Source organism: Phalacrocorax aristotelis, chromosome 8 (assembly GCF_949628215.1).
Source record: "Phalacrocorax aristotelis chromosome 8, bGulAri2.1, whole genome shotgun sequence".
Classification (NCBI taxonomy): domain Eukaryota; kingdom Metazoa; phylum Chordata; class Aves; order Suliformes; family Phalacrocoracidae; genus Phalacrocorax; species Phalacrocorax aristotelis.
In genome coordinates, this window is record NC_134283.1 from 25,557,079 (window position 1) to 25,578,470 (window position 21,392).

At 38.6% G+C, this 21,392-nt stretch overlaps 1 protein-coding gene across 2 annotated transcripts in view; it reads right to left on the reverse strand.

Moving 5' to 3' along the window:
• ATP10B (ATPase phospholipid transporting 10B (putative)) overlaps positions 1–21,392 on the reverse strand; it is a 57,851-nt gene that overhangs the window by 32,214 nt on the left and 4,245 nt on the right. For both annotated transcript variants that reach the window (XM_075102101.1, XM_075102100.1), the window contains 4 exons: positions 11,339–11,543; positions 7,153–7,238; positions 4,342–4,448; positions 608–739 (listed from right to left, as the gene is read on the reverse strand). In XM_075102101.1, the coding sequence (XP_074958202.1) occupies positions 608–739; positions 4,342–4,448; positions 7,153–7,238; positions 11,339–11,543 (530 nt within the window). The remainder of the gene's footprint in view (positions 1–607; positions 740–4,341; positions 4,449–7,152; positions 7,239–11,338; positions 11,544–21,392) is intronic.

Genomic DNA, 21,392 nt, shown 5'->3' on the forward strand with positions numbered 1-21,392 from the left:
TACCACATTCAAGCATGTTCACGTGAAGGGAAGCGCTGCAAGGCCCTCTTAGGCAGTCTGTTCCTGCCTCAACAATTAACCCATCTCACAGCCTGCTGTAAAGGGGCTTTTGAGAAGGAAGGTAGCTGTGGAGATTGTAAACTGGCTGAATTAGTCATGTGATTCTCATGAGTTACAAATCAGGTGTTCTGGCCTGACATCACCCCTGAACAGAGGAAGATGTTACTGAAATGAAGGTAAAGCTGCATCATTTTACTTTTGTTGTTTTGTGCAAGGAACAAATGTCTACTCAAGAAGCACACCTCAGTTGGCAAGTACCGATTCCTATAATGCATTAACCCAATGGCTTTCACTTGCTTGCTTTACGTGCACTTTACTACAGTGGAGATGGGCCTTATCTGAAATATTTATAGCCATGGCTGAGTTTTTTTCTATCCAAACAGCTCACGTTTGCTATTTTAACTTGTCTATTGGAAAACCTAAAGAGCCTAAAGACCCCAAGAGCACTCAGCTCTAGATCTGATATCACTCATGTCTATAAGATCAATTTTAACCATTGTTTAGAAAAAAAGCAATGAAACAGAAGATTTTTGTCAGTGCTTCATACCTATGGCTCCAACAAGACACATCACGAACAGGAGTCCCACACATAAGAAAATATCCGTGTTGATCCGTCGCTCTATCTTGCTGCGCTTGTAACGAGGACCATTGTTATTTAGCATGGCCTTAGTTTCATGTCCTTCAAAACATAAATGCGTATCATCATGCTTATGTGTTTTTTGTAGGTTTTTGGGGTTTTTTTTAAGTATTTCTCTCACAAAATGAGAGCAGGATGCTCATGGGTAATGTTAATTTGCCTCTAGTTTCATTCTGTAATTTTACTGCCCATGTTCCCATTTGACTGAATAGCAGAATATTTCAGAGACTAAATATACAGGTTTATGAAAGACCTCCATTACGTTAGAGATTTCATCTGTTATATACATTTTACTTTCCCAAAGACAGCAGATTCGGCAGGATCACAAGGTTTTTATAAATATTCAAAAGCCAAATGTCCTTGATATTAAAAGGAAAATACCTATAATATTATATTTCAAATTTTACAAACAACTTGATTAGGTGCTATACAGATTACCGAAACCTATATTTGAATATTTTTCGGCAGCTATTTAGAAGCCACTAGGCACATTTCTTGTATTAACTTAAATAAAATCCAACATGTCAGATCCTGCAGTGAAAGACACTAAAGTTACTTAGTTTTTCACTATGTGGTTGTAAAGTGCTAACAAAACAGTAGGACAAGAAATAAAAAACCCTCCAAACCCTTAAAACTTACTGAATTAGAATTGAGCTGGCATATTTGTAACGGAAAAAGAGGAGTGCTGTAAGAAGACAAGAAGAAATTGCTTTTTCTATTCTACTAATGTTATCTAAACTGTGGTTCCACAGTTGAGATATCTGGGTACCATCTGTTGCTATATTAAATGGTAGCTTTTATGTTTATTTCTACAGTCCTTTTCTCTGAAAATCCAGACTTGCGGACTCATATTTAGTTTTCCTTTGCATGTGCATGAAGTGTGTGAGGGCCTGTTTTTCCAAGCTACCTTTTGACTTTCTCTAGGGAAGTGATTCGAACCAAAAGCTGGAAGTTAGGTGTGATTCAGTCACACCTGCTGGATTCATTCCAGGTTTACATCAAAGATTATTAATTGAGGCAGAGAGCAAGAGAGAAAGTTACTCTCCAGCCTTATGTTCAGGACATTCACCTGAGAGCTGAGACTCTTGGCTTCCTGTTCCAATGAATATGTAATTATTTACACAACCTGGAGCTCTGTCGGTGGGACCACGTTATTCTACCAGCGCTCCTTCCTTTCCAACTCTTTTTTACGTATGTACCCGCTTGTTTCACACAGTCAGGTATTCAGGGTACAACTTGTGAAGCAGGAGATATATGTTCACTGCCATACAGGCAGAACTGAGAAAAAAACCCAAGCCTTCCCTTTGGTGAACAAATGCTCTAACCTACTAAGCTACACAGAAGAAGAGGGTACTGCTGCCGGCATGTCTGTTCCTCCGGCAGCTGTGCAAATCTTATTCCTCACTTTTATGTCAGGTTCAGTGGAATGTTTTATGATGAAAACAAAACATGACAAAAACCTCTAATCCCTCACAGCAAATCCTCAAGGAAATGTTGATGGATTTATTTCAGGAAGAAAATGGGAAGAGATCTCTTTCCAACTATCAGCTCTACCATTCCCTTCCACTTCAGCTGACCAACAAGAAAAGGACACATCTGTAATACAGCTATCACCTTGCAAGAAATAGAATATCAGAAACGAGAGGAATAAGCTACTTTGTTCTCCTCTAATCCTTACACCTTTCGCTGTGCAACACAGCACCTCACCTACCACCCGACTAGTACCTTGTCTCTCTATTTATGGACGCTGATGGGCTTATCTAAAACTTAATTCTGGTACTTTATTATTTGAAAAGCATATAATTCTTGCTGCTGTCCTATGAAAATGAGAAAACTATGTCGGCTGTCACTCTGCAATGAAGTTTTTGTGCATTACCGCTATTGCTTTGTGTAGAATCCTTTGAGTAGTCATGAAAAGTATAACCATATTTGGGTCAGATGAGAACTGCACAGGCTAAGCAATCACATTAAGTGGTGGCTGTACTCTTCGCAAAGGCTTCTGTTAGAAAGTAAGTTTGAGGAGTAATAGAGTTATAAAAATGGAGACTCTGCCATCTTATGTGACTGTTCCTGATTTTTCTGGAAAAGTCACAGACCATGATTAAAAGCCAGAGTATAATCAGTGTCAAAGAACCCTAGAAATTAAGCTGATACTGGCTCAAGTGAGCCTAATTTTAGAAGAAAAAGAATAAACTTTTATACTGACATTAACAATAAGATGTCAGTTGGAAATTTAATTGAAGACTTACTCAGATCAAAGACACCGTATCTTGAGAATTACTTTAAAACTCCAACCTTTGCTACTAGCAGCTTAAGCAACAGTAACAGAGATCCACATTAGGATCTGTGCTAGTGGTCAAAGGAACATACTGGGAAATTTGACTAAAGGGAATAAAAATAGGAATTCTATCAGGAGAAGGGAAGACAAGTTATTCCAATTCTATAGAAGATGATCCTTAAGATTTTTTGTAGAGTAATTACTTCCAAAAAAACAAGTGATGAGCTGGCTCTGGTTCTCCTCCTCTGTCTGGTAGGCACTATCCTTACATGCGGTATTCAGAAAGGCAGGCAAAGAAAGACCCACAAAATGAAGGCTACTTTGGAAACATATGGGAGCTACAGTCATTTCAAATCCATTTCTGCAGGAGTGAAATAAAGCAGTCAGTTGTCACATAAAATAACCTGGATTATGGAGATTTATCTAAGCTAAATGACTCTTGCAAAGTTGGTGACTTCTATTTGCTCTTAGGTGGCTCAGCCTTGAACCCCTTGCTGCTGAGTAGACACAAAAGAGGTGACATTACTGGAAAGATAAAAATAACCAATAATGGGATTAATTGTTGTGTTTAAATTTACTTTTATTTGATCTACAAATAAAGAGGGTAGCTGATACACTCTATCTGAAGCAGAATAGGGCACAGCTGGCAAAGCCAGTGATAAATCGTGTTCACTGAGCAAAAGCAGTGGTAACACTCCACAGGTAAAAGATGAGCAGACCTGCTCCTGAACCTGGCGCTACTGAATTTAGTCTGGGCACTGACACTGTCTTGCTTGGTTCACATCTATGCTGCATGAAATTCACGGTTGCATGGACGCGCTATGTCTATGTCGGCAGAAACCTGTGCTGCTGCTGCCTCATCTGTCCCCTCCAGCTGCTGTTCTCGCTGCCTCCTACGTGCTGGCACTGGCACAACTTAGCTTTGTGAATATTTTTCTTTTTGCTGGCTAGATCTTCAGCTGCATCAGTTTCTACACTGAGAAGCCAGTGAGACCTCCCTTAGGGCAGCCATGTAGATTTTGTGCTGAATGGAATTAGTATTATAATAAGAGCTGCAGAGCTGAGAGTTAAACTCATCTTAGCAATTTTTTACCTGTCTAGATATTTTTGCAAGAGATTGCAAAGATAGCAAGGTATTTGACATGCACAAGGACAGTGTCACTTGCCAGAGACCCAAAGCAGGACTTGCTGGCTTTGGAGATGGATAAGTAATACCTTTATTTCAAAAAGTTACGTAATTTTCCCCATGAACAACCAGTTCTTAAAACAAAATATCAAATTTTGGTGCAATATTAGACCACACATATTTACTCAAGGATATTTACAGAGAAAATCTATGTTTACCTAGATAGAAAGTACATATTACCTGCATATATAACAATTCCTATTGCAACCTCAGTATTTCTGATTGTACATCCACGAAGCAAGAGACTTTCAATGTTAAAACCAACCCGTTCATGATTTGGCTGCTCCCTAGAAGAAAGAAAATGAAATCAAGCAGTGCCTTTTTCTGTTCTAATATAGCATTAAACAAAATTTTTATGTGCATGCCAGTTTCAAGTCGAAATCAAGGAACTGAGAAGGCCCTATTTCACTTGTATTTCCCTCAGCTGCAGTAAAGACTCCAGTAAGAAGTTACAGAGAAGTCTAAGTATCCTAAAGACCACGTGCATGGTGTGCGTATCATGATGTCAATATGAAGCAAGTTTAGCTTCCACTTGCTACCTTATCTGGCAGATTCAGTATGTTATAAATAAAGCCAAGATACTTTATACAACTTGATTCGGATGAAATTCTTTTAGAAAGCTGAGCAGGGTTCCCCTGCTGGTAGAGGTTCAGATGAATACACCTGAGCCCTGCAAGAGCCTCTGTCTCTTTCTCAGCCACTAAAGGACTTCTCATCTTTGTGAACCTCAGTTTGCTTGAACAGTCTCTAGGCTGAGGGTCTTTTCCTCACTCTCACACTGGATGGAAGACTTTTCATCCTGGCTGAAGATGTCCTATCACACCCCAGATCCTTCTGCTAGCAGAACAGAGCAATGAAAACTTAATGGAGGTTATAAGGTGTCAGTGCTCCATCAGGCAGGCAATTTGTTTCTTGCCTCTGAAAATGAAAGCATAAAACGAATTTTGCTCTCAGTTTTTATTATATACTCTGGTAGGCTCCTCCTGAGACCTTACCAAAGCTGAGATTTTTCACTTCAGTCACTCCATCTGGTTTTGTTATGCAAATATCAGCATAAGAAAAGACTTTTTTTCTAGGATATGTATCTTTTGCTACTTTCTACTCGATATTTACCAGTAAACTGCAGCATCACTTAAATCAAGGGCAAAGTTAGGTGCTACCTCAGAGCTAAGTACAGACCTATGTCTGTGTGCAGCTGCACATGATTACATGACATCAAACTAGACAAGTGAAAAGGTTTAGGTGCCAACAGCCTACAGCTGGTAGAATCGTAAAAAATAATGTCAGAAAACTGTTTTTCTGGGAATCTAGATTCAGCTTTGGTGGACTCATTTAATAGAAGCCTTCTTGCATCCCCTTGAGCAGAATTTGTTGTGGGAAGGCATGTCAGATGGATGCTACTAAGTTCTTTCTTATAATTTTTAGCAGAGGGAGTACTTCTACCATTTTACAGGAAGGCAATAGAGCCTCAATAATTTATTAAGGGTTCCTGGAGAAAAATGTAACCTGCTCCCAGTAATCTGTGTTTACAAAATAGCTCAAAGAACAAAGACAGAAACTCCACTAACTGTTAGTAAATAATTTTCACTGGCAAATTCTTTCATCTGCCCCTGAGGCAGGGAGAGAAAGGCAGCTAATTCCATATTCCACCAAGCAGGTAAGAGAATAGGCATTTCCAAAAGAGATTTCTGTTACAGACTTTCAAGAGAGATTTGAAGATTTTGAAGCCAGTCCTGGGTGAGTATTTTTGTGTGTGTTCTCTTGTGACATATCACCTACATTTCTATAATGTCAGTGCTCTTGTGCCATATTACAGCAGGCTAATTGGAAGGATTGCTTCAATTTAGATTATACCCAGTGGTCCTCAAAGCCAGCAATCAACACAATCTTGACCTCTTTTTCCCTTTTAAGATCTCACAGTAGAGGAGAAATAGCATTGCTATTAAAGGCATCATTCTTACAGAGCATAAATTCTCAGGACCAGATTAAGCAAAATCAGTGCTAATGGGGAAGAACACTCTGATTTACTCATGTTGGAGGATTTGGCCATCTGCAGCTACTCCAGGTGCAACACACTCACTGTGTTCTTGCAGAGACATTAACTCCTAGTTTAGCTACTAGTAAACTTAAAGCTGGGCCATGGGCAGGGATGCTGGCACATTCATACAGTTAAATATTTGCATAACGTGGGGCATGATGCATTCGGTCTGGAGCAGCAGGTATTTGGGACAATACTCTGGCATGGTGTGGGAATCAGCATAGACCAATAACAGCTGTGAAGAGGGCCTTGGGAACCAGCTGCCCAGTACTAGAGGGTAAGAGAATTTTAGGATGTGAGCCATGCCACACAAATTGCCCTTGTAGCTAGGGAATGGGCTTAAATCTGCTGAATTTGCTAGTATAGATTTCCCTGTTATGCCTGTGCCAGCATTACTTAATGAGGAAAGAACATAAGGAGCAGAAGATATGGCTTTTTCCTCACATGTATAGGTTTACACTGGAAAAAAAAAAAAAAGGCACTTTTTATACTAGTTTAATGTGTTGATTCAGTAGGATTTTTCTTGCTTGCTTGCTTTTTCTAGTGGTAAGAAGAAAATCACATTTGTTTGTTAGGTCCTGGATATCTTTTCCCTGTGGCCATAAGTATAAAGAAACGAAAGCCATACAGCTGAATATCTTTAAACATTAGGAAGGATTTAGATTTAAAATCTAGCCTAGCCTAACCCTCAGGTCAGAGGTAAACAAGCTTATGTCTGAATTCTTAAAAGAGTAGAAACCTTGTGAGAACAGTGCAAATTCAGTGTCAAGCCTTGGTCCTGCCTTGCCTCAAAGCACAGATTCCAGTCTACATCTTATATTGACTTCTGAATCCAGAAATAGATAACAGTGACATCCATCAATTTCTGCAAAATGCATTCCTTTCATCCAGTTCCTGCAAGAGGAATATTAAAGCTCAGATATGAAACACATTAATGGATAACAAATACTTACATGTACCCTTTGAATTTAGTGAGATCATTGTTAGGCACTTCACAGATGATGGTGCTTTGGAAAAATTCGGGTTCAAAGAAAGTATTCTGCAAGAGGAAACACACTACGAATGAGTGTCAAATCCAATGAGTACTTGAAATGTTAAACACTAACAGCAGCTAAATATAGGCCATCAGTTGGGGACTGGAGCACTTGGCCTGCAATGAGAGGCAGAGGGAGTTTAGCTCATTCAGCCTGAAGCAAAGCTCCAGAGGGGCTGAGTAAAGATCTGAGAATTTCACCTCTTAGATTAACAATTGGTTAAATTAAGTGAAAAATAATGCTGTGTATTGGACAAGACATCACAGATGCCAATTAGTGAAAACATCCATCTTCATTTAAAATGAATGTAACAAACAGTTCAAATTATTTATGAAACCAAAACAGCCTTCGACCAAAAGCAAGCTCAAACAAAAACAATTTCAGGTTTTTTCAGGACTTTGAAATATGTTACAAGAGTTATATTACTGGCCAGGATGGCATAATCATAAAATAAGAGCCCACACATTTGAATCAATGTATCTCATTCAAATAAGACTAAGCGCAAGACTAATAGCAAAAAACACCTCCAAACCCGTAATGAACAAACACACACAACCAAAAGAGGGAAGGCAGTAGAAAAGTCCAAACTGGTGGGAGAAACAAGCACTTTCAGGCTAAGTGGTCACTCAAAAATTGCTTGGAGCTGAACTAAGACACACAATTTTGCTTGATTTCCCCTGTGTTCAAGGGAACAGGCTTGGGTTTTGGACAGTCTGGAAAGCAGATAGCATGAGAGGTACTTGACTGATGTAAGTGGTGCCTTTTTCCTAACTGAAAACACAAGACACTGAGTTTAGATTAAGAAAATGTAATAAAAAAAGGATGTGAGAAATGGGAAAGAGAATCATTATTGTTGTGCCATAAAATCTTTAAAAGAACGGAAACTCACTTTAATCCAAACTCCTCCCATTAGAAAAGCTAGAAATCAAGTCTTCTGCTGGGCCTCCCTACCCCTTTTTCTACAGCAAGAGAGACTTCCAGAGACCATTGGAATTCACAAAATCTTTGCCAGACTGAAAGAGGAATTCTTTACACTGCCAGTCCTCAAGTCTCAATTTTTTGTTCATTGTGCTTTAATTCTTCCATTATTTTCTCTCTCCTATTCTTTTCTTTTTCCCTGAGGAATATATATTTTTTTTTAAATATATATAATATCTAAGTACAAGCAAGTAGACAATCTGATCTAATAAAAAAGGTTGGAAGAAATAAAAAAGCTTGATGAATATATGGGCATTTTGTATAGCTTCTGACCCTTGTGGCTCAATATTTTTAGAATCTCTTTTAAGAGATACCATTTACCTTCACTGAATCTTGTTCAACTCAGTAAACTCAACAGGAAAATCAGTACATATTTGGTTATATTAGAAATATTTGTACAGCAGGAGAACAGGAAGATGCAAAAGGCACCTGGAGGGGTCATTACTAATGAAGAAACCTAATAAGATTCCTATTAGGGATAGAGAAGGATGATGCTTTTCTCAAAATTTTTTTCTTTTGATGACAAGAATTTTACATTTGAAAACTCAAGTTAGAAAATGGCATGAAAGGAAAAAAAAATCCTTCCTCAGTCTTTTACAGGTAGGTGAATTCAATATTCCTAAGCATATCCTAAATCAAAGTCCTAATCCCAGTTCATACATATTTCCTCCCTCCTTAAAGAGTCACACTTTATAGACACAATTAAATCTGAGTAAGTATTATGCAGCACATAATTCACACGACTAAAGAAAGCTCAAAGAACAAGGAAGAAGTTGGCACACTAAAACCTGTACATCTGATATTTAGCATGCTATTTTGTTTACACTAATACATTAAAATAATGGGGTAATACAGTTGTTGACTATTTAAGCTCAGACCTTCCTGAGCACTGGCTGTCACCATGGTCAGTCCTGCATTTCACTCTGCCAGTATAACCAGACTTCATAAGCATAAACACTTCTGGGCATACAGCTTATCTAAACAACAACTCAAAGTCTAAAGGAAATAACCATGAATAGTCAGTCTGAAGCATAATTTGGCATGCAGGAATTTTCTGATTTAAAGACAGACTTCCTCATAAAAATGACTGAGGCAAAGTTTGCATTTTGTATGATAGTAGAGCACTCTGTTTTCCTCTAAAAGCAAAAATATAAAACCTAATGTGTAAACAATGACTATGTGACACAAATGCAACATTTATTTCTATTTAAGTAAGCATTTTATTGTTTTTGCTAAATCTCTACATATTAAAAATTTTCAGTGTTTCTCAGGGAAAAAACCCTCTCCCTAATAATCATTGGAAAGCACTGAAAAATGTATGCTGTATACTATGACATCTACAACCTGAGAAAGCCCTTAATTGTGCTTGCAGAGTGATTTCTATTTGAACAAAGAGCAAGTAACACTGGAGTACCGTACCTTACCATAACTAGCTGTGGAAACAAGAGCACTTTTATTTAATAAATCTAGTTGCTCACTGGCACCCACCAATAACCCAAAAGTTCTTCCTAATGGCACTGCTACTATGGCTAAATAAATGGATGTAATTCCTAGAATTACCTGGCAGGATTTTGGATTTCCTGTCTGCTGGAGTGATTCCAGTGGAACAAAATATTCCTCTTCGCATGCTACAACTCCTTAAACACGTCCTGTGTTATTTGAAAAACTGCCCTGCTGTGTTTGAAAAGACACTTAAAAATGTGTCACAGTTTGACCCCAGCAGCAACTCGGCCCCACCCAGCTGCTCACTCACTTCCTCTGTGGTGGGATGGGGGAGAGAATCAGAAGAGTAAAAGTGAGAAGACTCATGGGTTGAGATAGTTTAATAGGGAAAGCAACAGCTGTGCACACCAGCAAAGCAAAACAAGGAATCCATTCACTCCTTCCCACGGGCAGGCAGGTGTTCAGCCGTCTCCAGGAAAGCAGGGCTCCATCACGCATTACAGTGACTTGGGAAGACAAACGCCATCACTCCAAATGTCCCCCTTCGTCCTCCTTTTTCCCCCAGCTCTATATGTTGAACATGACGCCATATGGTGTGGGACACCCCTTGGGTCAGTTGGGGTCAGCTGTCCTGGCTGTGTCCCCTCCCAACCCCTTGTGCCCCCCAGCCCCTCGCGGGTGGGGTGAGGTGAGGGGCAGGAAAGGCCTTGGCACTGTGTAAGCCCTGCTCAGCAGGAACGAAGACATCCCTGGGTTATCAACACTGTTTCCAGCACAAATCCAAAACACAGCCCCATACTAGCTACTGTGGATAAAATTAACTCTACCCCAGCCAAACCCAGCACAAAATGTAACAAGAACAACTCTCCTTAAGACATGTTTTCTTGTTTGCTTCAGGTTTCTCAAACAAGAATCAAGAGAATATACTGGTAAAGTGTTTGTAAAAAGGAAATTTTATGGCCTATGGAAAAAAAGTAGTGATTTTAAGCATTCAACCTGAATCTCTGCTAACAATCAAACTGATGTCAAACATATCAGTTTTACTTACCTTCTGCATTTTAATTTACCTTGAGTTCCTATTCAATTGCTTATTATATTCCTAGAAAAGATTCCATTATTTCATTACAACTTAGCATGCCTTAGAACAATTTCTAGTTGAACTGCTGTATGTGTACGTATGCAATGGTATGTCAGCTGCAACTGGGAAGCAAAACCCATAAGGAAGCTTGCAGCCAGTTTGGAAGAGAGGCTATGATCTGTCTTCCAATTTCTATGCAGAAATAATTCACTCAGTAGTAGTGGCTTTGCTTTGGGAAGTGCTGTGCACTGTGACAACCTGTGGGGTATGGATGGCTTATACATAGGAAAGATTTGCTGCAGTCCTGAACGGTGATACTCTGTGTTGTTGCTTAAGCATGCGCTGATGCAGTTTGCTGCAAACAGCTACTGCCTGAGATAGTCATCCTTTTTATAGAGCCACCCCTGTGCCAGAATAAAAAAAAAAAATCTTTTAGGACAAACTGCTGCTTTCTGTACAGAGTGTTAGCTCCAACAGCAAGACGCTTTCAGAGCTGTATCAGCACAACAAGCCCTTTGGAACTGGTGCACTTCATGGCTGGAGCTGGTGTAGGAATGCGCCCAGACTAACGCTGCACTGCACGGGCTGCTTTTTCAGCAGACTTACCTGGCTGGAGAACCCCATCATGACTTGTCGTTGTTTAAGGTTGGTCTCCCCATCAAGGTTGGCAGTTTCCAAGTGACAGATCCCGTTCTGATCAGAGGAGTACAGCAGTAGGATATCAGCTGGGATGGTCTCGTTACACTGCAGCTGCACAAAATCCCCCACTCGGACATCTTTCCAGCATCTCTCAACATAAGCATGTTCTTCCCTGTTACAGTAAAAACATATCAAAGGTGACTAGTGACATTAGGAAGGCAGGCCTCCTGGTTAGTGGGGCTTCAAAAATATAAAATGGGGGGTGGTGGCACATCACTAGATTTCTTTTTAAAAGGCACAGCAAAACAGCTAGAACTTAATGATTTAGATACTTTCACAGAATCACTTTATCATATATCACATTCAGATAAAATCTTTACCTGGAGTAAAAAAGAGACTGTAACAAAAGTCCTTTTTCATTTTAGCATCAATCCTATAGTCTCCACAGCGAAGGACAGAGAGTTGTTCTGACTAACAGAGGTGTTTTAAAGTATCTTATTCAAGAAATTTAGACATTTCACAAAAAAAAGTTAATTGTTTTTGACTATGTGACTGTTTCTTAGACACTTTCCAACAACAACATATAGATCCTGAAAGAAACAAACTGCTATCTCAGCTACACTTGTTTCTGGCCTCTCTGGTTTATAACTCTCAAAAGGTAATTACAAATTTTGAGCTTAGCCCACAGAAAGAACTTCAAGAGGTAGAACAGCAGACAAATGAGCTCTTAACGTTAAGCCAGAAAATGCATCTAAAGCCCAAGTTTTGTGGAAAAAATTAAGATAAGAAACAAAGAGCTTCTAAACTAAAAATAAACCAAAAACAACCCAAAAAGAAACAAACCCAAACCTAAAACACAGCCAAACAAGAGAGATGGGGTTCAAGGAAAAGAAATTACTATTTCATCTCCAAACTTGTGCTCAATGGTTCAGGAAATAACAAACCTTTTTTGACATTATCTTTTCAATAATTGATCCTTCGACTGCTCTTAATCAACTAAACAGACTAAAAACTGCACAATAAGGTTTAAAATTAGTTAATAAGAAAAGTGCATGGGCAACAATGGCCCAGTTCCTCTAATGCTTTGAAAGGAAATTATTTTTTCAACATGAATAATTAAATCATCTTATGTCTTACTCTGTAGGAGGGAAAATGCTCATGATATTTTTCCAGATGGACAGTAAAAGGCTTTGTGTAATGACTCAGAGTCTCATTTTTGTTTAAGTTTTTAATCATCCTCATCTATTGCCTGAAGAACACTGTCTTTCAATTAAGTGTTTGTATCATGAGAAGGGGACCAGGATATAAGAGATAACATGTTTTGCTACAGTTCAAAGCACACATCCAAGCATTGCTGCAGAGTCAGGCTAAAGGCTACTTCCTGCTAACCTAATTTTCTGGTCTCCTGTAAAAGAGAGCCAGCCACAATGCTGTCAGGCAATCCCTTGCACTTGGCTGATACCGTTCTCTGTAAAACAATGTGAAATAACAGCTTCCTGCAAAGTTTATGCACACAGTTAAATTCTGTCCATTTCCCAGTGGTAACCACTTTTTATTCAAAAAATAACACCCAAATCCTCCCACAACCTAACTATTTAAATCCCTTTCATGTTAGATGTGAGGCACTTACTAAATAATGGTATTGTAGCAATAATTTTTCCTTCTTACATTAATTTTTAATTCCTGAAATTTTCATTCTTCTTTCTTCTTCTGTCTGACTCTGCTTATCTGCATGTCCTTTTTTCTTTTGCTCAGCAACAGATATAAAAGACCCCACTGAAGAACAGAGGTTTGTTCTAAGTTAATTTGATGTTGCTGTGCATTTAAAAAAAACCCAGATCAATTTCTACTTGAAAAGTATTTAAGTAAGTAGATGTTGAGTATTGCTCTACGGAGTAGATTCTAATGTTAATATAGCAAATCAACTGAGTAACTATGAGTCCTTCCCATGTCAAACACTTTCTGGGTTTGACATTTGTTAATTTGTTTGTTTAAAACATAAAAATGAGAGTACAGAAGCAGTTTAAAGCAAGCAGATGGCTCGTCTTTCTGTCCTAGACATTTGGATGACGTGTATAGTTTGCATATAATGTTTGCTATGACAATGCTTTGTCATACACGTCACATTACCTGTTTGCAATTACTTCTGCAGGGCAATCCTACCTCTCTGTACATCAACTCTTGCACAATTCTGAAGTTTATAGAACACACTTCTGAATTTTTCTGCTTACAAAATGCTACAGAAGGGCCTTGCCCAGCTGGCTGTGTCCCACATTAGCCAAAAGAAACCAGGTTAACAAAAATAATCCACAGAAATCACAGATTTGTAAATTTTTTTTTCAATAATTCCCTATGAAACGTACATTACACATAAAGCTTCAGGTTCTGCCCATTCACTAATTACAGAGGAGACAGGGAGTCAGAAAAGCCAAATGACCTCTTTCAGATCAGAGGAAAAGTCTTACTTAGCACAGGGTCTAGAGTTCAGGAGTTGGTAGAATCCCAAACCTGCGTTCAGCTGAACAAACCGTCCTTCTCTCCCAACAAGCATTGAATTTGGTAAAGAAACACATTTTCTTTCCCTGAAAGAACTATTCAGCTGGAGCTGTAAGATTAACAATTTCCCACAGTACAAAGGTTTTCTACAGCTTTGTAGAGAATTACCAATGGATGAAAGGAAGAAAAGTACTTCACAAGGAACCTGTGCACCCCACAGCAGCACTGGCCCAGTTGCCTAGCAAGATTTTTCAAACGAAGCAGTTTCCTTTTAGCATTTCCTGTAACGGGGAACACTGCCCATTTTCTGTTCAGTGATTAAAGTTCATAGCACAAGCTCTGGGTGCTAAATAAACAGAGGAGCTTCATAAATCTAAGATGGTCTGATGAGAAACATGTAAAAAGGGCAAACACATTTATCCAATAAAATAAACAAGATGTGGTGATTTTCAACAGCTGGAAAGCTGGAAATCTGATTCTTATAGCACATGGCATCAGGGCTGCGATACATCAATGACATGATCTAAGATAAAAGTTTCTCAGTACATTCTCTCCTTTACCAGGCAATTTATCAGCACACTTAAAAAGTGTTCCCTTGCTGTCCCAGGATAATGGGTAGCATGATAATGCCCATCAGAGGACAGTGCAGACAAAAAGAGGCAGCTCTGAACAGTCAAAGTGAAGTCTGCCAGAATTTACTATTGGACTCATCATATCTGACCTGAGGCCTGAACTAAACAGATTTTATGAAGTCATTTCTGGGAAGAAAGAGTAATAAAAAAATCCTGCTATGGATGGAGGTTGTGGGGGAACGTGAATAAATTATTGCATTTGTGTCAACAATTCCATTTCACATTCTTGGATTCACCAAAGGTAAATTTCAAACAAAAACTGGGTCAAATGGATGGTGAACTGGAGCAAATAAAAATTATTGTTCTGTTCCTTAGAGGGGATTAAATAAAAGTAATTTTTCATGTGTACTCCACAGCATGTCTATGGGTCCTAGATTGTCTTAGAGAAAGATCTTCAGAAAACTTTACTACCCAGGGGTACCTTATCAACCAATGAGATCAGTGAGTCTTATTTCCTTGAATTACTACAAGTTCCATCTCAGGATCCTTTGCATTTTGAAGTAAAGACATAGGTTGCTTTACCTTTCATCCCCTAAAGTGCCACTAGGTTATAACACTTAGAAGAAAATAATATCAGTGTCACGAATAGACAAAACCAAATATTTTTACTTTATCGTATGTAAATTCACAAGAAGGTTATATCTGAAAATGCCCCCCCTCAAGGATCACCTACTTTATGTTCTGAGATTCTCAGTTCTACACAGAAAACAGGTAGAATCACACAGCTACCTACCTTTTACAGTCTATTCCTGCAAGCAAAAATCCCACACGTTTTTATGCTATCAAATATTATACTGGCTTTTACATGGAAAAAACTTCACAAAATGTTTTCAAAGACCACTTTATGGCCATGACCTCATGGTTAGGAGACACTACCTTAAAACTTTGAAAATCTGACAGATTCAGATTTAGGACTTGAGGAAGCCACTTGACTGGAAAGGAACTGATTCTGAAACCTATCCATAGGTGAGAGTACAGCACAACTTAGCTGAAGTATTTCTGAGCTAGAGATATTGTCTGAGCCAATCCATCACTGGCGTCTGCCACGTTACTAGTACAGTGGCTAGGAAGGTTGGTTTTGTGATGTAGATGTCAGCCCAGTAGCTTCAAGGAGTGATGTCATTTTGCACTGGTTGGTCCTGTAGCAAGACCTCATTGGCAAGCAGCCTTTCCCCATAGCCCCAAACTCTCACCTAGTGTTTGAATAAAACTTTAAGACAGCAATGAGCATCTTTCAAAGATAATGGCAGTGAAATTTCTTTAGAGTCTAATAAATTACATCTTTAATTATACCGGTTTGGCATTTGAAATTCCTTAATGCTGGCAACAGATTCTACCTTTTTATGTGCTAAAAATGTCTACAGCATCCTAACAAGGAAGTTATTCTCTCAATCATAAAAGACACCTATATTCAACTTCTGTAATCATTTCAGGTTTATGTAGACTTTAAGTAAGTATCAGAACTTTATAAATGTGTTATATGCCCATATACAAGATTTTGGATTTCTTTTAACTTGCTTCTTAACTTGCTTTGTCTCGATTTTATAATGACCTGTACCAAATGCAGAAATAAAATAAAATATAAATAAAAAGTATTTTGAGAACACATTTACTTAGACTTTACTGGGTTCATTTTGTAAGTTATTGATTATTGTATTTAGGAAAATTTTTTTTTTTAGACTGTCTTGAACAAAAAACTGTGGCTCCGATTCTGCCTGCCACCAGCTGGAACGAACAGGTAACTTTGAGATCGGTTACTTAATGACGGCTAATCATTAGGATTGGTTTCTAAGGACTCCCATTAACTTATCAAGTTTCTGGAAGCCACAGCCTAGGTGACCTTTTTTGCTACAGGTCACATGGTAGAAACCTGCTTGTCTCTAGGTTTTAATAGTATTTTAAAAATTCAGACAGTTAGGATGGAACCTAATGCCATGAGGTCATGATTCTGCAGGTCTCTGAGCCAGAGCCATAGGTTCTCATTTATTTGCCCTTTGTCTTTAGTCATTAGCTTCCGCTGCTGTCTGCTAAACCATTGCACCTTTTCTGTGAAGCAGCTTTAAATGTCTTGGCAGGTAATAGATCTTGAAGAAAGCTCTGATAAACCTATACACATTGCTTTGGTGGTAGCATTAGTAACGTATTTATGGATTTTCTTCCACAGAGACCAAGGGTCCTCACTGTAGCAATACACAGACTGACAAGAACTGCAAGCTCACTGCTCTGACTTTCAGGTGCTGCCTGGACCAGCTGAGTGTTGAAAGCTTGACATTTTTCTTTTGCATTTATCAGTTCAGCATGTCACATATTTCTTCACCACACAACCGGCATGCTCACCATAAATTCACATTTTTACAATTTTGGTACCACTGATTTCAAGCAGTTGCATGGTGACATAACAAACCCAAGTGTACATAACAAACCCAAGTTTAGGCCATTTTCTCAGCTTATTGGAAGTCTGAAGAATGCCTCAGCTGCGCAAAAAGAAGGCACTGTTTGTGCCTGAAGTAAAATCCACTGTTAATTCAGGTATCCATAGTTAAACTAGGTACAAAATTTCCATAGTACCTGAACTACATATAAAAGTTATGTGGGTGACAGAGCAGACAGAGCAGAGGATGCCCACTGCCAGTGATAGTCCCACACAGGGAAAAATATAGTCGTGCTTGACATTAAGCAAGGGAGAAGCATTTGGTTCTCTACTGATGGGTATTGAGTTGCAATAATACCATAGCACATAATAATCCTGCAGTCATTGTAACTTATTCATATTGCTACTTTTATAAGATGTAATTCATGTTTCAACTGATCAAAGTTCATGCTTTGTGGCTGCCATAGGAATGCACATTCAGCCATGCAAGAGCTGGAGGTCTCCAGGAGATCTTCAGCCTCCAGTGATGAAATTCATGCACCATTCAGAAGAGGGACCACTGAGGCCTTGATATTGCTATGTCCAGGAAAATTGATTGCAATTTGGCCTGAGAGAACGTGGTTGGATATCAAGTGGGCCACAGTCTTTCGAGTCTCTCTTTTTTGGTGTACAAAATGAACCCACTGAAGCCTCCAGCAGGCTCCTAGTCTTTAAAGTTATGCTTTGTTAGAAAACAAAACTAATAAAGCAGGAAGAAAAGGCTCTTTAACAAGTAAAAACTCAGTGCTGCTGAACAAGACTTTAAATGAAAGCATTGGCAACAAATCTCTTTTTTTCTTACTGTGCCCTTGGCAGGGTGGTATTTTCCTCTCCTCCTCCCTTCTATTCTACAAAATTTCAGGTTCACCCTGGGTTGAATGAGCTGTATATGATGTTTCCTGGGTCCAGAGAAAAGTTGTCTTTTTTTTCCCTTCACCTCTGAGATGTGGCAGTAGGTTAATTCCTCTTTTCAGGTATGCTCCCTGCCCTTCTCTGCCATCTTCCAGATGCCACAGACTTCTGGTAGCCATTGCGTCCCTGGCCAACCCTTACTGCTCTCCCAGAGATAGGGAGCATCCAGGGGAGATGCAATCTCTCCTCTCTTCACCAGGTCCAGCTGATCACAGCATATGAAGGAGGCTGAAACAGAAAGGCAGCCTTCACCTTCACTACCCAGTTACCCCAATTCTAAGAAAATATTAAGTATTAAAGTACACTATACATACAGTAACCTGTAGACAAGCAGATGTATATTGCTGTCATAGAGATTTCCAAAACAATGAATCCAATATTTGCCTCATAAATTATAACACTGAAGTACAAAAATTCAATTGACTGAAATAGTTTAATTCACTTTCAAACCAGTAAGGCTAGCTTAAGCCATTTACAGCTTTTTAGTTGTTGCCGTCTGTCTTCGTGCAACACAGAGATGAACCCTTTGTTTTCTCCTTATTTCCACATCACTGCTCTAGGACTAACCCAGAGTTAGTGCCGATGCAGAAATCTTTAAATGTTCTAAACCCTTACACTCAGCAGATAAAGAATCACAGTGAAGGCCAGCCCGACTTTTTCACGTCACAATTGGTGGACCTACAGAGGAAGAGGAGATCGATGCTTGTAGGAACTACCTGAAAATCACAGGGCTTGAAAGCATCACAGAAGAACTTTCTGTTGAAAGAGTAATCAGGCTACCTCATTTAGGATGCCTGTTGACTGACTTAGCTCTCCGACAGATCCACAGGATGATTCGAAGCATATAAACCAGGCTTCTCTGAGTCACTGTCTCAGAAATTTGCTTAATTTTAAGCACCTAAACTCAATCCGAATACCTCAGACAATGTTTTTATGGCTGCTGCTACCTGAGGTACATGCATTCAGTCAAGTGTATTGCTCTGCCATCTTGCACTGTGCACAGTCCTTGCATTTGTAGCTGAGTGTCTGTTGAGACACTGGGAAAAATTTAGGTTACATCTTCCAGAAGTGTGAAATTGATGTAAAAACCTGTCTGGATGCTATGGAGTATTTACAGCCTGTTATAGCTTAATCCTAGGGGCATATCAGATCCAGGCCATACATTGATTTCATATCATGTGGTTCCTTGAACATCATAGAAGATCAAGAAAATTAAATAATAGCTTTTAGCAACTGTTGGGTTGACATTCACTTACAGGTTTGTATATGACATTCAGTGCTGGTCCCTGTTGTTAGTAAGTTAATGACAAACTGGAGAGAGTTCAGAGAAAAGTAACCAAAGTAGGTTTGGAGGGGCTGACTGACAAGAAAGATGAAAAGAGTGATCTATATACAGATCTTGACCACAAGGTGTCTGGGCGTAGCAAAATGAACACAATAAAAACCACGCATATTTGAAGATTATAATTAAATGTTATGGATGAAGAATAATTAATTAGGGTTGCATGAAACCAGGTCACTTGAGGAATTTGAATGTAATTAAAGAGGGAGAGTAAAGCATAATATAATAGAAAATGCTTTGACAATCACATTTTGTAGTAATGGAAGCCCTATTTCTTGGAAAGTTTAAAAGCAGACAAAGTATATTTTAAAGAATACTAGGAGAAACGAGGCAACTAAACATAGGTCTGTACCATTTACAATGGAATTTTTTGTTGGCCTGGTGTTGCATGATTCATTCTGACAGCACAACAGTTTGTATACAACTATTATGACTCCAGAAGTTTTTGTTCAGAAATTAAAATCTCCACAATCAAACATCAGATCTAAGTTATTGCATCTCCCCAAGACACTTTGATACCTATTGTCTCTCATTTTCTCTATTAAAAATTCTTTAAATACACTACTTGAGGTTTCTTTTCCTTCATTTAACTAAGAGACTAGATTACTCATTCCAGCTGATCTCTGTGAAAAGAAAATTAGAAGAAATGTGTTTACAGGGCAACCTATTTAAATTCAATTTCCCTTGCTCTGTGCAAGGGAAAGTTATTGCATTTCCCCTAGTCTTCAAGAAAGTTTTGAAGAACATTCAGCATTCGGAAAAGATTGTTCTGCTTGGTATCTCTTTTGGAACAGGAACCAGAGGTTCTGTTATTGAAATCTGAAATAGGAAGATTAGCTCTTCACTCTCCAAGATTAACTCTTAAAATCTAAGTAATTTTTCATCTTAGGATGGAAGATCAGTTGCTCTATTAAAAAGAATTCTTTGCTGCCACAAGATTAGAAAAATCTGCAGTGTCTTAAAAAATACCTTCACCTATGCTAAAAAATTACCCAAAGCAGACGATTCATAAGGAAAAAAATTGAAGACATCATACTCTTCCATGACTTTGCAGCTAGCAAGAACAAGGAAGCTTGCAAGCAAGGAAGAAGAACAAGAAATATCAGCTTCCTGAAGCGCTATAGAAGCCTGATTAAAATTATTCATGATATAATAAGCTGTAGTTACTGATCTGATGGCAACTGTAATTACCCATGATTTTACCAGACAGGATGAATACTACAGTCTGAAGCCCTCATTTTCCTTTCCTTTACGTCACCTTTTTGGGCCATAAAACTTTGGTGAAAGACAAGATTCTAAACAAGAATTATTCATAGATCAAAGTCTTTTTTTTATGGGATGGGATAACCCATTTTAAGTCAGGCCTGTGTCAAGTTTCTGGATAAGAAAGTACTCTTGGCTATAACTTGACTGTAGGTCTGTACGTATGTTGCAATTCCGTGATGGACATTTTTCTCTTATGCAAAACAATTTTTATTGTATTCCACACTTCTCATGTTCCCATGGTAAAAGGCTTTCAGATCTAAATTAACATTGTTGCTTTATGTAAAGAGGAACTAAATGAGATTCCTGTGCAGATCCATTCATTAGTATCTACTGTACCCCCTGTTCTCTTTCATACTGGTTTTAACAAGTGTTAACAAATAATCAATCACCTCATGGATTAATGCAACACTGAAAAGATTAAAAAGACCTAAACTGCAATCTCAAAGGTAGTCAGAAGAAGCAATTTTGCCACCCTACCCATAGAGCTACAATTATTGACAATCTTCATGGTGGAAAAGAGAAGCAATCTTAAATGAACAATGTTAAGAATCTTGTAAAATATCTGCTTTTTTAGACAAGCTGGCAAGGAGAGACATGTGATTTTGTTTCTGACAAGTCATTATCTGCATGTGGGGATAAGTTTAGCTCCCCCCAAAGCAAGTCCATTTTTTTCCTTTTTAAAAATGTTTTCCTTTTTAACCAGCAGGATAAAAGAATAAAAATCTGGCAATCACATGCAAGAGAAACAAACAGAAATTACAACACTGTGTAATAAAAACCAGAGTTCTGCAAGATCTTGCTTGTGAAAGAGTACGTTATAGTAAGCACTGTTGATTAATTTGAGGGATGACAAGCAACATTCATGGAGATGGAAAGTTTTGCTCTTCTCTTCTGGCTTCCAGAGGTGATATTTTAACAGGGAGAATTCATTTTCTGCTTTGCTGAGAGAACAGTTTTGATACA